The sequence below is a fragment of the Rhea americana genome, unplaced genomic scaffold, assembly GCF_003343005.1.
Source record: "Rhea americana isolate MKP2758 unplaced genomic scaffold, rheAme1 scaffold_298, whole genome shotgun sequence".
In the NCBI taxonomy this organism is placed as follows: Eukaryota; Metazoa; Chordata; class Aves; order Rheiformes; family Rheidae; genus Rhea; species Rhea americana.
This window is the reverse complement of record NW_028186421.1, coordinates 294179-307674: the sequence shown is the minus strand read 5'-3', so window position 1 is coordinate 307674 and position 13496 is coordinate 294179. Positions and strand designations below refer to the sequence as shown.

The 13496-nt window shown below is 37.0% G+C and overlaps 1 protein-coding gene across 1 annotated transcript in view; it reads left to right on the top strand.

The window, feature by feature from the left end:
- Positions 1-13496, top strand: part of LOC146593343 (macrophage mannose receptor 1-like) — a 56739-nt gene that overhangs the window by 529 nt on the left and 42714 nt on the right. Inside the window, exons 2-6 of the mRNA XM_085309411.1 lie at positions 1904-2305; positions 3804-3977; positions 8532-8696; positions 10735-10848; positions 13250-13396. Of these exons, the coding sequence (XP_085165537.1) occupies positions 1904-2305; positions 3804-3977; positions 8532-8696; positions 10735-10848; positions 13250-13396 (1002 nt within the window). The remainder of the gene's footprint in view (positions 1-1903; positions 2306-3803; positions 3978-8531; positions 8697-10734; positions 10849-13249; positions 13397-13496) is intronic.

Here is a 13496-nt window from a genome sequence, read left to right as displayed (position 1 = left end):
GCCGCGCCTCGGTTCCGCGGGCCGCCGTGGCGCCCTGCCGGCGTGGCGGCGGCGGGTTCACGGGTTACTTCTTGATTCACACCTGCGTAACCGGCTGTAATTGGCAATTGCTGCATAGTGCGCAACTGCTTTTGCGTACGGGAACTTCTTAAATCATAATCTCTCGTGTGGAAAAGATGCCTGGCCAGTAAGATTTTAGTGTACGTGCTGCAGCCCTTCGTGTGTCAGCTGTGGCTAAGGGCAGGTGGAGAGGGACACGGCGTGATGGCTGAAGAGCTATGAAAGCCTGTGAGAAAATCTGGAATCTAGCTGGGACAGTTCAAGGAAGAGATGCTCGGATCTGTCTGGAGTGGATTAAAATGGCAAGGATGTTGCTTCCTGTGCATTTTAAAGAACTTCCTTCCAGAAGAAGTTTTTGAAACCTTCTGTAAGAGTTATTCTATTRTAAATTAGCATAATTCACAGTACCAAGGTTGTGGGACTCAGGACCGTGCTGCAGTGGAGCTTTGTGTGTCAGCTGCAGCTTACCTGTAGCAAAGCAAAAAAAGGAAATCTTGCAACTACAGCGTCTACCGCACTTACATCCCGCTGCCTCCATTCATCCTCCTGCTTCAATTCCAGTTAATTTTTCAGTGCCTGCTTCTGGTGGCAGCAGTCTGCTTGCTGTGCACGCTACGTATGTGCTTTAGGTTGTGCTGGGCCCGAGCAGCTCGCCGTGTGCGACGTGGTGTTGCCTTGTGCGCCGTGGGGCCCTTGTGTGAGTAGCTGCATCGTGTTTACGTGCGGCTGACACCTTGCAGAGGTGTAGTCAGAAAACGGTGGTTCTTTTTTTCCCACTGGCCATACCTCCTCATGCTGCTTTCCAACCTTCTCCCAGCAGCCACTACTCTGCACCGTTTCGTGCTGGAGCGCAGCACTGCAGCCTTAGTTTAGGCTGCTTTGGGGCACCTTTTTTAACTTATGTTACATCTTCTCCTTTAACACCTCAAGTTGCATAAAACATTCATGGATATTAAGAAAAAACATAAATGTTATTTTATGGCCAAAAATACAATTTTAGCAGTTTGAAAGATCAAGCAGGTTTTTCACCATTGTGAAAATGTCTTGATGTCTTCTCTTCTCAGGATTTTTAAATAAGGTTTCAGGAAAAGGATAGTTGCAAGCTTTGCATATATCAGTTTACAGTACCATTGTACTAAATGTTGGCAGAAAAGCGTCATAAAAAAGTTACCACTAGCAGTGGTAATTATACATTTCCTTGTATTGTCTGTGAGCAAAACCAATTGGCAGAAGGCAACAATTTCTGTCTCCAGTGCTCATCAGTTTTATGCTACTTCCTAGTGAACTGGAAGCCAAATGGACATAAGAAGGAAACCAAACCATGAATGAGATAACTCTAGGTCACCACATTCACTGAGACAAAGGTTATTTGTTCCCAAGTTATTTTTCTGTAGAAAAGTATGATCACTTCCACATTGGAGCCTCATCAAAGAAGGGAGAATACTCTGTGGTTTCCTCATAAATATTTCTCCATTTAGAATTTGTTTAATTTGGTAACTATATAATAAAAGAGTGTTTTAATTAGCTTGAATGCAGAGGGTTGTATAAATTAGTGTATCTCTTTCCTAACCTTAGCCCAGTTAAAGTACTATTTTAAGGTCTTCTACAGCAGGTTATATTATGTGGTGAATATCAGAGTGAACTATTAAGTTATTGTTCTAAAACGTATCTCAAGGGGGTCAAAAGGAGAAAGAGAAATTCTCGGTTTTTGGGCGAGACCAGCTCATAAATGTTGCGCTCTCTAGCAGATCCAGATAAAAACTAGTGTCTAGATTCATATTTGATTTAGACAGTACCTGAGATTACTTCAAACCCAGTGATTCTAGTGCTTTTTGTCTTACAGATACTAGCATCTTTTTAATATATAATGAAGATCACAAGCGCTGTGTGCTGGCTCAGAGTTCTAGTTCAGTGACTACTGCTCCTTGCGTTCAAGACAGTGAGTCTCAAAAATTCAGGTGGGTCTCAGATCACCAGCTTATGAGCGTAGCGTTGAAACTGTGCTTGGGAGTGCCTTCGAAGACAGACTGGGTTCCGATCACTCTGTATCCTTGTGACAAAGCTAGTGCACTTCAGCGATGGGAATGCAGAAATGAGACTCTTTTTGCAATCCAAGGGGAAGATTTGTTTTTCAACTATGGAAACAGACAGGAAAGGAATATTATGCTGTACAAGGGATCTGGTTTATGGAGTAGGTGGAAAGTCTACGGAACCACAGACGATCTGTGTTCTCGAAGCTATGAAGGTAAAGTTCTGCAAATTAATTTCTGTATTTCAAACTCATTTCTGTGTTTATCTAATTAAAGTATTTTGAAGTGTAGAAGAATTTCTTTAGTCTTGTTAGTGATCAGCGAGTAAGACTTTTGGTGAAATGAGCAATACTTGAGTGTGTGGTTTTTTGAGCATTCACTTATTCTGTCTCTTTTCTGCCCCCCCCCCCCCAATTCCTTCTTTTTTTTTCGTTTAATTGCCTTTCAGACCGTAACTTTACCATGCAAGATAGTCATTCATCTGGAGGAGAAAAAAAAGACCTGTGGTTACACAGAACATGCATATGACTATATACAGTGCATGATGAAAGCTTTTATTATTTACATATATACAGAAACAGTTAGTGTGAACACAGTCTCATCATGCGTTTTTCCTTTGAGGAGCAAATATGAATGATGCTGTATGGATTTAATTAACTCCTGATCCTTTCAGCTCCAGTTCACTGAAGTTGCCATGCTAGGTATTTGAAGTGAATCTCAGAATTGGCACTGATATGTGAGACAAAGAAATAGGATATTTTAAATTGTTTAATTTTGAATTATTATGTATGATGCATACATATATATGTGTGTGTGTATATATATGTATGTGTTTACAGTAAATATCTGGGAATATGTTTGGCTTCCCATTTAGGATCCTTTCATAAACAGGAACAGGCACAGAGAGAGGGAGGATGCATTTTCTAGGGATTAAGCAAGGGCTGATTACAGTGTTAGTCCTTGGACCAGAGCCAGAATGAAAGTACCCTAGCGAAGAAATTACATGAAAAGAGGCAGAGTGGAGATGGAGTTATGACCCTTCATCCCTTCCTCTGTTGTTTTCTAGTAGCAGCAGTGGGACAGTGTTGTTGGTATGTCATCTCCCTAGCAGTCCCTGTGAGGTGGTACTGCTCTGTACTTCTTCCCACCCGTGTACGTACATTACATGTGCTCACATACAAAAGCTGCTTTAGGTGCTGCAGTAAGCCATGCCTTCCAGTTTTTGAGGAAGCAAAAATTGCCTATAGATGCAAATGGAAATTTGCTTTGGATGTAGTATGAAGGAGTTCCTTTGAGGTAAATACCCTTCAAGTTTATAATGGCATGCTCTTCCCCACGTGAAACAACTAGCAGTTGAACAGGTTGTTAACAGAAGAATCAGCAGTTGTTTGGGATTAGAAAGTCAGTTGCATACCTTCGTGGACTTTTTGTTCTTGGTGGCTATGCATGTAAGTTTTAACACAGGAGTGTGCTTGTCTTGGCTCAGTCAGTTCTGTTTAATGTTTTATTTAAGCGACACAAAAYTTGTTCCATTGCGGAAATGGGTATCGGAACAGAGCTAGAGAGTAAAGTTACSCACATCTCCTATTCCTAGTGCAGTTCGTAGACTAAGTTAGCAAACTCTGCTTGCTATAATATGGTCATAAAGCTGAACTGGTATAAATCCCATGCTTATTACTCCTTAAACATTTTTAAACTATTGTGTCTCCTTAGATACCTACACAGTGAAAGGAAATGCCAATGGAGCACCTTGTGTATTCCCTTTTAAGTTTGGTGGTAAATGGTATGCTGACTGCACAGATGCTGGCAGATCAGATGGCTGGTTCTGGTGTGGGACCACTTCAAACTTTGATGTTGACAAGATGTATGGATTTTGCCCATTGAAATGTAAGTTTTTTACGTTGATGAGTCTGCTGTGGACTGGAAATACTGTCCTTGTCATCTGCTTTACTTTGCAAAATAAAATTTGAACTGGTTTACTGTTTACACAGAGCCTGTATCCTTTTAGGARCTACTTAGATATGTGAATATAGGGTTAGGCATAAAAATTTTGTCTGACTACGTCCAGGTGAAAATGAACACARTCATATGCTGCAACTTTAATTACGCCATTTACTTAAATAAAAAGTTAATCATGCATGAAGATACTACATTTGTGTATGTAAAAGGCTGTGTACAAGKTTATGCAGCAGAACTGGAATGTAGAATATAACTTAACTGTAAATTAAGAGTAGTTGGTAGGAACAAGTTTCCTGGAACATAAAGCAACTCAAATTACATCTTTTTACTAAATTGCAGTGTTTCCCAAGTGTGGTAGTATGCACAATGCCCAGTGTTCTGCAGTTTTGTAATTAAAAACAACAAGAAGTATTCATATTTTACATTCCCTGGTTTGAGTCTAATTAAGAGTTTCAACTGTAGTATTATATTAATACAGAATTTAATGTAGAAGTGATGGTATTACGTTGAGTAAATTTGTGTTACACGCCTGTATGGATTTGAATTACTCTTATTTTTTAAATATTTGAATAAAGTTTCTTTGAACTTCTGTAAAGCACCTACAAAGCACTTTGTCTTTAAGCTGCTGCTTTTCCTGTCATGCTGAGATAGGTGGTACTTCCCCCTCCTTTGTTATTGTAGCTTTCCTGTAAAGCTCCAGCTGACCACAGTCAGAGATGAAGAGAAAAATGTTTCTCATTTGATGTGGGGAAACTAGAGTAGATTRATCTTAACTGCTCTGATGATGAAGTTTTGGTGTCCTTGTATGACTTCCATGAGTGATGCCTTCATTATTTCAGAAAAAAATTGCATACTCTTTTTTTCCTATGACAGTATTATTTTCAAGATATTAAAAAGACTTTGGGCATATCAATCCCATAAATATAGCACATGCAAGATAACATAAGTATGCTACCTGTGTAGCATGCTTTCAGTAAAGCAAATAGGAGGCATCATTAAAATTGTGTTTAGTTCTTTGGCATAATTCAAGGAAATCCATTCGGATGACTGTAATTGTTTTTGGAAAAAGCTGCTTTATGCTGATTGCCTGCATATTTCCTTCCTGATTCTGCAGTGCTGACTATAAAATGTTCAAGTTTGTGTCATATATTTTAGTTAGAGACAGGCCTGGATAGCAGAAGTTTTAATCAGTCCAGACTATGACAGAGGAGTGCATTGCGTCTACTAAGGGTGACAAGTTGATAAATGTCAACAGTAGTTTTAAAACATACAACTTTTCAGTCTTTGTATAGTCAAGTTTATTTAATAAGATTTAAGCAGTGTTGTTTTTTAAACTATCAGGGGAAGCAGAGGTGTTGATATGAAAATATGTAATGCAAAGTATTATAGCCCTTCATCCTGGGGCTCAGACACACAGAAATTACCATGATTGAAACAGTCACTTTTTTTTTCACTGTGAGCAAAACCTACTTGAACATTCTCGGACGCGGAGAAAGCTAAGACTATACTCATGGGCGGTTACTATACCTCAATGGAAGTGTAGAAATTTGACCAGTATAGGTAACATAATTGTGAGTATGAGCCCTTAGTTTGGTGCTTTTTAACAGAGATACTGATATAGTGGCAATGGAAACTTAAATCCTAAAGGAAGAAACAAAGAATTTTTATTATTCCAAACAGTTTTTAATAGTCTAGGAAATAYTGATGCTTTACAGATTATACGATGTCTTCTAGAGTTGCATTTACGCTGCAATGTAAAGTAGGTTTTGAGGAAGAGAACATGTTGCATAGTACAAGATCATCAGGAGACCTAGTCATGAGGAATATCTACAGCTATATTCAAATTGGCAAAGTCTATTAAGACCRCTTTTTTGATCAGTTGAAAGAGCTGGAATTTCTCTGAAAAGTTTAGAGAGCCTGTAAATAATGCACAAAACCTAGAGCTGTCTAGAGCCTGTGGACAGGAAACAGGGTGCAGAGAATGAGGAAGAATTTAAATAGTCATTAGTGAAGTCTACCTCCATGCATTCATTCACAAAATATTATGGGATTACATCCTGACTGTGAGGTTAAAGAGGGAATAATGGCAGTTATTTTGTGTTATTTAATAGAATTTATATTCTGTTTTTGCTTGCCATGATTCTACCTTTGCATCTTCCAGGGATTTTGGCCAGAGACTCCAACTTGCTTTCAGCAGACCACTAAGGAAATAAGAATCCTTTTACTGTTACTGCTAGTCAAAGGCCAGATTTCATTTTGCAATTTTGAAATTAAAATCTCTCAAGACCGTTACCAATCTCTTGATTCTTCCATTTCTGAATTCAAGAGGAATACTATATTCTGGCATGATAATTCTGTTGCCATTGTTTTGATTGTAGATGCAATAAATATTTGCCTTGGTCAGGACTTTCCTATGCGTTTCCTATAAATTTGATCTTGTCCATCATGGGCTGTGCCTGAAATTCAATATGCTTTTGGTTGCTTTGCTTAAAGCCTGAGAAATTTTGAAGATAAGAATGAAATCTTGTGACTTACTATATTTTATTTCTGGGACTTTGGTAGTAGTTCCTAGTGGAAATAGCTAGTTTTCACTAACCTCAGCATATACAAAAATTGCATGCTGAATTCATCTGTATAGGGATGAANTTTTTTTTTTTTTTTTTTTTTTTTATTCTATTTCCAGTTATGCACTAAGGGCAAGTATGGTTTAACATTAATTTAGTTCAGATGCTAAAATATAGTTCCAGAAAAGTGATTCCTCTTCTAGTTTCTCTGGGGATACAAGCGATGGGGGCTTTAACTGATAGCATATAGCCTTTCAGAAATTTTGCTCTGTAGTTATTTGACCTCATTTGAACTCAGACATCTTAAAAATAAAWTTTTAAAGGTTAAGAACTGAACTTTGATTTTTATGAAAGATCACATCTCTACAGATCAGCCCTATTGAAAGCCGTAAGTTAAGGGATTTGGAGGAGGGAAGTGAAAGGTTGGATGAATGTTAAAGGCATGTTTTCCTCTTCCTCGGTAATAATTGTACAGAAGACAAGTAGTTTCTACCACAGCAGAGCAAAAAGAATTTTAAAACACTTTCTATCAGATCAGAGCCAAATTTCTCTACCAAATTCTAGATTTTAATATTTTTACAATCTCCATTTTACCTCAGGCTTATTGTGCTTGTATGCAGGAATTCATGGTTGTATAGAACACAACATACCAAAGAAATTATACCTTCTGGTCATCATAAATATTTTGAGTGGAAATTGGTTTACAGATAATGATACGAAGGTTTGTTGTGTAAGGCTAAATTGAAAAGAAGCACTTCATGTTATCTGTGGGCTATCAGACTTAATACAGGAAAAAGTGGAACTGGTTACTGACCTGCTGACATTTAACATGTACCATCTTTTGTCTTGAGTTTTGTTTATTATACTGTTTTCCTCTCACACTAAAGTTTTCTGAGTGCTCTGAAATCGGAAAAGGAAAAGACCTCTTTCTCTCAAATTTTTCATAGCTTGCAACTTGAGAAGCTCTGATACAGGCTGCAGGAATTTCAGTTCTTTTCCCGTGGTCAGCTGACGTACAGCGACCTCCAGTATATTCTGCTTTTGTCATGCAATTTTAATCTCTTTAGGGAGTGCTATTTAGCTCAGTGTTGAGGCCTCTTGTAGGATYCATTTTTGGCAGAGCAAGGTCACACTGTTTTATGTTGCTTGCTGGGGGGATACAACTGATGTGAGCCAGGAGAGGCTGTGGTAGTAGACTAACCAGTGTGATACCCACTGGGGCCACTTTCAGTGCTGGGCCCTGCTGGAAGAGAGTTTCACTGGCTTGGCACTGGGCCATGTCCTTCCATGCCAGGTTCAGGTATTTGGGAGGTCACAGTTGAGTCGGGTGGTAAAGAAGGTGTGGTGTTATCAGATACATGCCTAAGACAGTGCAGGAACTGCATGAGAGTGCAGGTAAGATGTTAAAAATGTAAGTTTTGCATTCAGTGTGTGGGATTTGGCAGATCAAATTGCAAAACAGCTGTTAAAATACCTCTACTGCATTAAGAAAATCAGTAGCCACTTTACATAGTACCCAAAATTTGAAAAATAAAGGGGGCTTCTTAGCTCAGAGCAGTAGTCAGCCTGAGGTACACCTTAGGTACCATGAATTTTTAAGCCATTTTTTTTTTCTTCTATAGTGACAGATCAACTCTTTTAGCATGACTTTAGCTACTCATCTTCTATCTTGAATACCTTCTTTGTTCTACCAAGAAAATCATGAGACTCTGTCATTACCTGTGTATTGCCCAACCCTGCTGCCATGATTTAGCTCTGACAGGGATTTACTAGCACATTAGAGAGCCTCAGGACTCCTTCCAAATCAGTTTTCTATTGCAATGTTCAGGTGTGTGTATTTTTGCTGTGTGATTTATTCTACATATTATCTGCCTTAGTCCTAGTAATTGGTTACAGTGTTTCTTTTTTCTCCCTACAGCTAATAGCGTTGATTTGTTATGGAATACTGATCCTTTAACAAATGTCCAGTACCAGATTAACTCTGAGGCAGCTCTGAAATGGCACCAGGCAAGAAAAAGCTGTCAACAGCAGAAGGCAGAGTTGTTGAGCATCACTGAGTTGCATGAGCAAACATACCTGACAGGTAGAGTAATATTCTTTAAAAAGTATGTTACTGTAACAATGACACTCATATAGCACATTCTGTCATGAAATTAGGTACTTTGTTCGGTTCTGTTAATTAGTAGATTTAAATTGCTATCTTGAACAGCTCAGCTGAATCCTTCAGAAAGATAATGACTATTTTATTCTGAATTAATATTCTTAGAAACTTAGAATAGCAGTACAAAAGTGCAACAATTAAGTGATGCAAGCAGTAAAAAAAGAGGTTGGAATGCTAGAAAGGGAAAGTAGTTTTCAAATCAAAGATTCAGGTATCAAGACTGCATTCTTTATATGTTCTTTATGTTTGGGTATACCAGTCAGCATTTTGACTTATTTTTTTAAAGCTGCCTATGTCATCAGTATGTGCTAAGATACAAAAAGAAAAAAACCTAATAAATCAGAAGGACTTAGAAATAGCTTGCTTTATTCTCAATCTAATGTCCATTTTTTCTTTCTGAAGATGTTTTCAAATTTCTTCTCTGAAAAAATTCACTCTTGAATTCTTACTTGGATGCATTTGTATCCTATAATGAAACAGTCTCCTTTTTACAACTTTCTTAGCCTGTGTACACACATTAAGTAGTCCACTAATGCGTCTGTTAGGTAGATTAGAAAATATTTTGACTATGTTACATCAGTTGGAAGATAATCTTTTCTATGCTATAAGGTATGTGTTATAGTTTATAAGTTTAGAGAATGACTGGTAATTTGATAAATGGATTTTTAACGGTACAATCTGTTTTGTCTAAAACTTTGTTTTCAGTTTAAGAATTTGGTCGAAACATGGGCTGTTCTTTTACTGAGTATGATGAAATTATTGTTTAAAAGAAAGAAGTCTGGCATTGAAATCTAGCAATGAGTCATTAGTAGGTGTGTTTTACCTGCATACTGGTATATATTTCTGCCAAATATGTGTGAAAATCAGCTTTTCATTCTACAGAAATCCTGGCAGAATGAAGATTTCCTGTCATACTCAATTCCAGATTCTCCTAACCACAACTTACGTTTGTGTGGAAGCAGTACTGGAACACATCAATGTGTTGGTGCCAAGTCAGGCTTCGCTGTGGCATTCTAGTCCTTTCCAGTGCTAAATTAGCTTGCTTTTAACCTTGCCATGCTTCAAGTGCTGCCCATGATTACTGTGTCAAAAACAGCTAAAATATTTAGAACAAAATTGCATATTTGCATCACAAGACATCATCAGTAAAATCAAAAATGAATAATACATATCATGCAATGGTTAGAGCAATGCAGAAATATATTAATTAAACAAAAATCAGCAGTCATCCAGTAAGTTTTTCAAGTCTTGCAGGTAAGGCAGAGATAGACAATTGATTAATAGTCACTATAAATACTACTAGAGAATTCAGTAGGACCCTACATGAGTGTGATATTATTTCTAAGTGCTTTTCAGCACCTAGAACAATACTGAGATTTGAGATGCTGACTTCTAATTTTTGATAAAAATGTACAAGGTGTATTTTAAAAAAAGAGGATGTTTATTATGATCTTATTTTAATGTAGTTTAATAAAATACAAAGTTTTTTAGTTTACAGTATTTTGTAAATTTTAAACTTTCCACTTTCACATTCTATTGGAAAATAAAATACTTAGACAATTGGAAAATATTCACATTTGCTTTTGGAAAACTGAATTTTGTTTTTATGACCTTTTATGCAACTTTTATCAATTTTATATTTTATAATTCTGAAATATAAGCAATTTGTTTTATATATCTGATAATCATTTTACAAAGAACATACATAAATGTCATTTTGTTTTCTGTTCTAACAAAATCCCCACAGTAGAATTCTAAAAACTCTAAAACTAAATGGAACCATGTAAGACTGCATGTACAGGTTTAGCATTCCCCCTTCAGCTCTATAGTTAAAAGTTGTTACGGTTTGTGCTAGGTCAAAGGAGAAGCAAATGGTTACTGGACTTCAGCTCTCAAGTTTTGGGAAAGTATTTGATCTCGCTATGCACTTCCAGTATTTCTCTTTGTCTTTGTTACCTAGGTTTGACTGGCAGATTGAGTTCTGCTCTCTGGTTTGGTCTTAACAGTTTGAATTTCAACAGTGGATGGCAATGGGTTGGTGGTGCTCCTTTTCGATACTTAAACTGGGTTCCAGGTAAGGATTTGTTTGTGTTTAAAAGGCAAAAATCTAGTCTTAAGGTAGTGTATTTCTTTTCTAGTACTCTGTTCTCCTACATTTATTGAACTTGTTTTGATGTTGAAAGGTTGTGACTGTGGATATAAAAACTGTGAATGATGGCCTTTATGCTAGGGATACATCTTGGGTTTAATTTATCGTCCACAGTGGAAATTATAGCTCCAAATCCAAGGATAGTTTTAAGTCATCTACTTAAATTTCATCTAGATATCTTCCTAATTTTCATAACCTCTGTATAAATACAGAATAAATCTATGCTATAGCTCTTCTGCTGTGAGATTATGGCATTCAATGTGTGTGTGTGTGTGTATACACACATATACATATATATTAGTTCCTTTCCTTTCCATTTTTTTGGTTATTTACTTGGATTTTCATTTTCATTTTGGGGTTAATTTACCCATGGCAGTAACATGTATAAAACTGAACATGTTAGGCTGGCCTATTTTGAAACAGAAAAAACTACTTCACACCTGTAGCTGCAATGTTGAACTCTGATGCCTGTATTGAAAAGCTAGTCTCCTGTGCCATCTCTGCAGACAGTGGAGAGGCACTTTTCTTGTTGGCTATTCAGAGTGCCTGTGTTCAGGTGATTTGCAGCAGGACCCCAGGAAGACCCTGCTTCCTTGCACTGTCTATTCAGGCAGCTTTTGGAGACGAGGCTCTTAACTTAGAGTAGATGCCTGAAGTTAGGTGGTGTGAATACTCTTCTTCATCTTTACTAAGTGTGTCACATATATTTAATAGGCAATAACCAGTGTGTGTAAATGCACACTGCATCATATTACACAGTAACTTCCTTATGTAGATAAACCCAAAGCCACATTTTGAGAGGAGAAACTTACTGCATAGGCAAGCTTGAAGAGTGAATTGAACCACTGCACAAATAGCTCTCCAAAGGAGAGAGCACACAAGGCAAACAGATGGGCTGAAGTGAAAGTTGCAGTGATGATATTTATAGATCTGTGTTACAAGCGCACTGCTGAGGATCTGTGTATAACAAAAAGAGGTGGAAAGCTTTGATTATGTGAGACAGAGCCAAAGCAACAAGAGGAGCTATTTATGCTTTTTAAAACTGCAGGCAACTCTCAGTTATGCTACAGAGAATTATATGGGTTTTGAAGTAACTAAACTGACCTTCCTTTAACTCCTTATGTTTGATTTTACTCTGTTTCTTAATTTCGTTTTCAAAGGTAATACTCTTAAATCAATATGCCCTATTTTATGAGCGTGCTATCTCTTGCATGATTTTGCTCTGCTCAGTCTATCTCATCTGCATTACCTTATATGTTCAAGAGTTGGCTGTACTTCTACTAGTACATTATTGAAGAATTGGTGAGTGAATCACATTTCTCCATCTCTCTAGACATAAATAAATATTGGAGAAAGAATGTGTGACCAGGGAGCTAAGTTATCAACATTTAGACCAAAACTGTACTGGTTAGGCATTTGGGAGAGCTGACTGCTCACCGCTGAATTTCATTGTGCATTAAAACAATCTAATTTTTGTATTTTTGAAAAAAAAGCGCATATATATATTTTCCTATGGGAAGATATAACATATGACTGCCGGTAGAAGACTGAATGTAATCCAAGGTAATTAATCATAGTGATATAAGAGAATTTTAATTTGAACAATCTTGCACATTAAAAATATTGTTTTGCTGTTTTTATTGCTGAGAAGTACTGAAAGTTACTTAAACATTGTATAATTGCATGTATTCAGAAATGAAACAAAATCCATGTTAAGCTTAATTACATAAGACCAGATCTTGAAAAATGTATGTGGTTTACTGTAGAAACTTACTCTGTTCTATAAGTTTTAGTTTTCTTCTGGATATTCCTTTTAGTGCTAATACTAATCTTCAAGTGAAAACACCTGAATATCCCGCTATTGTCATATTGTTTAGACAAGTGGACAAGAAGTTCACATTAGTGAATAATTACTTACTATTCTTCTGTCTTTACCATTATACTAAGCACTGAATTTGGACACCTTAATGGACAGCTCTTTCACCTAAAGTTTGTGTTCCAGAGGCTGAATGTTCTTTGTTAGGAAAGGGGGGAAAAATCAAACTGATGCACTGTTATGTCTTTCATGAAGACTTTATACCTGTAAAGAGGCCCTAAAAATTGTGAATTTGATAAGTATCTCAACTTGTGGTTACTATGAAATATTTCTCCTAAGGAAATGAACGTCTCCATTCAGGCTAAGGGCTGCTTACTGTTGAGGATCAAAGTTGTATAAATATTAATGAAGCTAATAATTAAAGCATGGAACAAATTCGACTATGAGAGTAACTGAAACTGTGATGTGCTTCTAATTAATTGTTGGTGGTGGATTTTTTTGTTTTTTAAGGAAACCCCTCTCCAGAGCCTGGAAAAATCTGTGCAGCATTAAATCCTGGCAAAGGTGCTAAGTGGGAGAATCGGGAATGTGATCAGAAACTTGGCTATATTTGTAAACGAGGAAATGCTACTTTAGAATCTTTCATTATTCCTGCAGGTAGGTTGGGTCATAAAACCCAAACAAATTTTTAATGACCAGTGTTTTACATCTGTAATTTCAACAGGTGTTTGATTTTTTTTTTTTTTTTTTTTTTTTT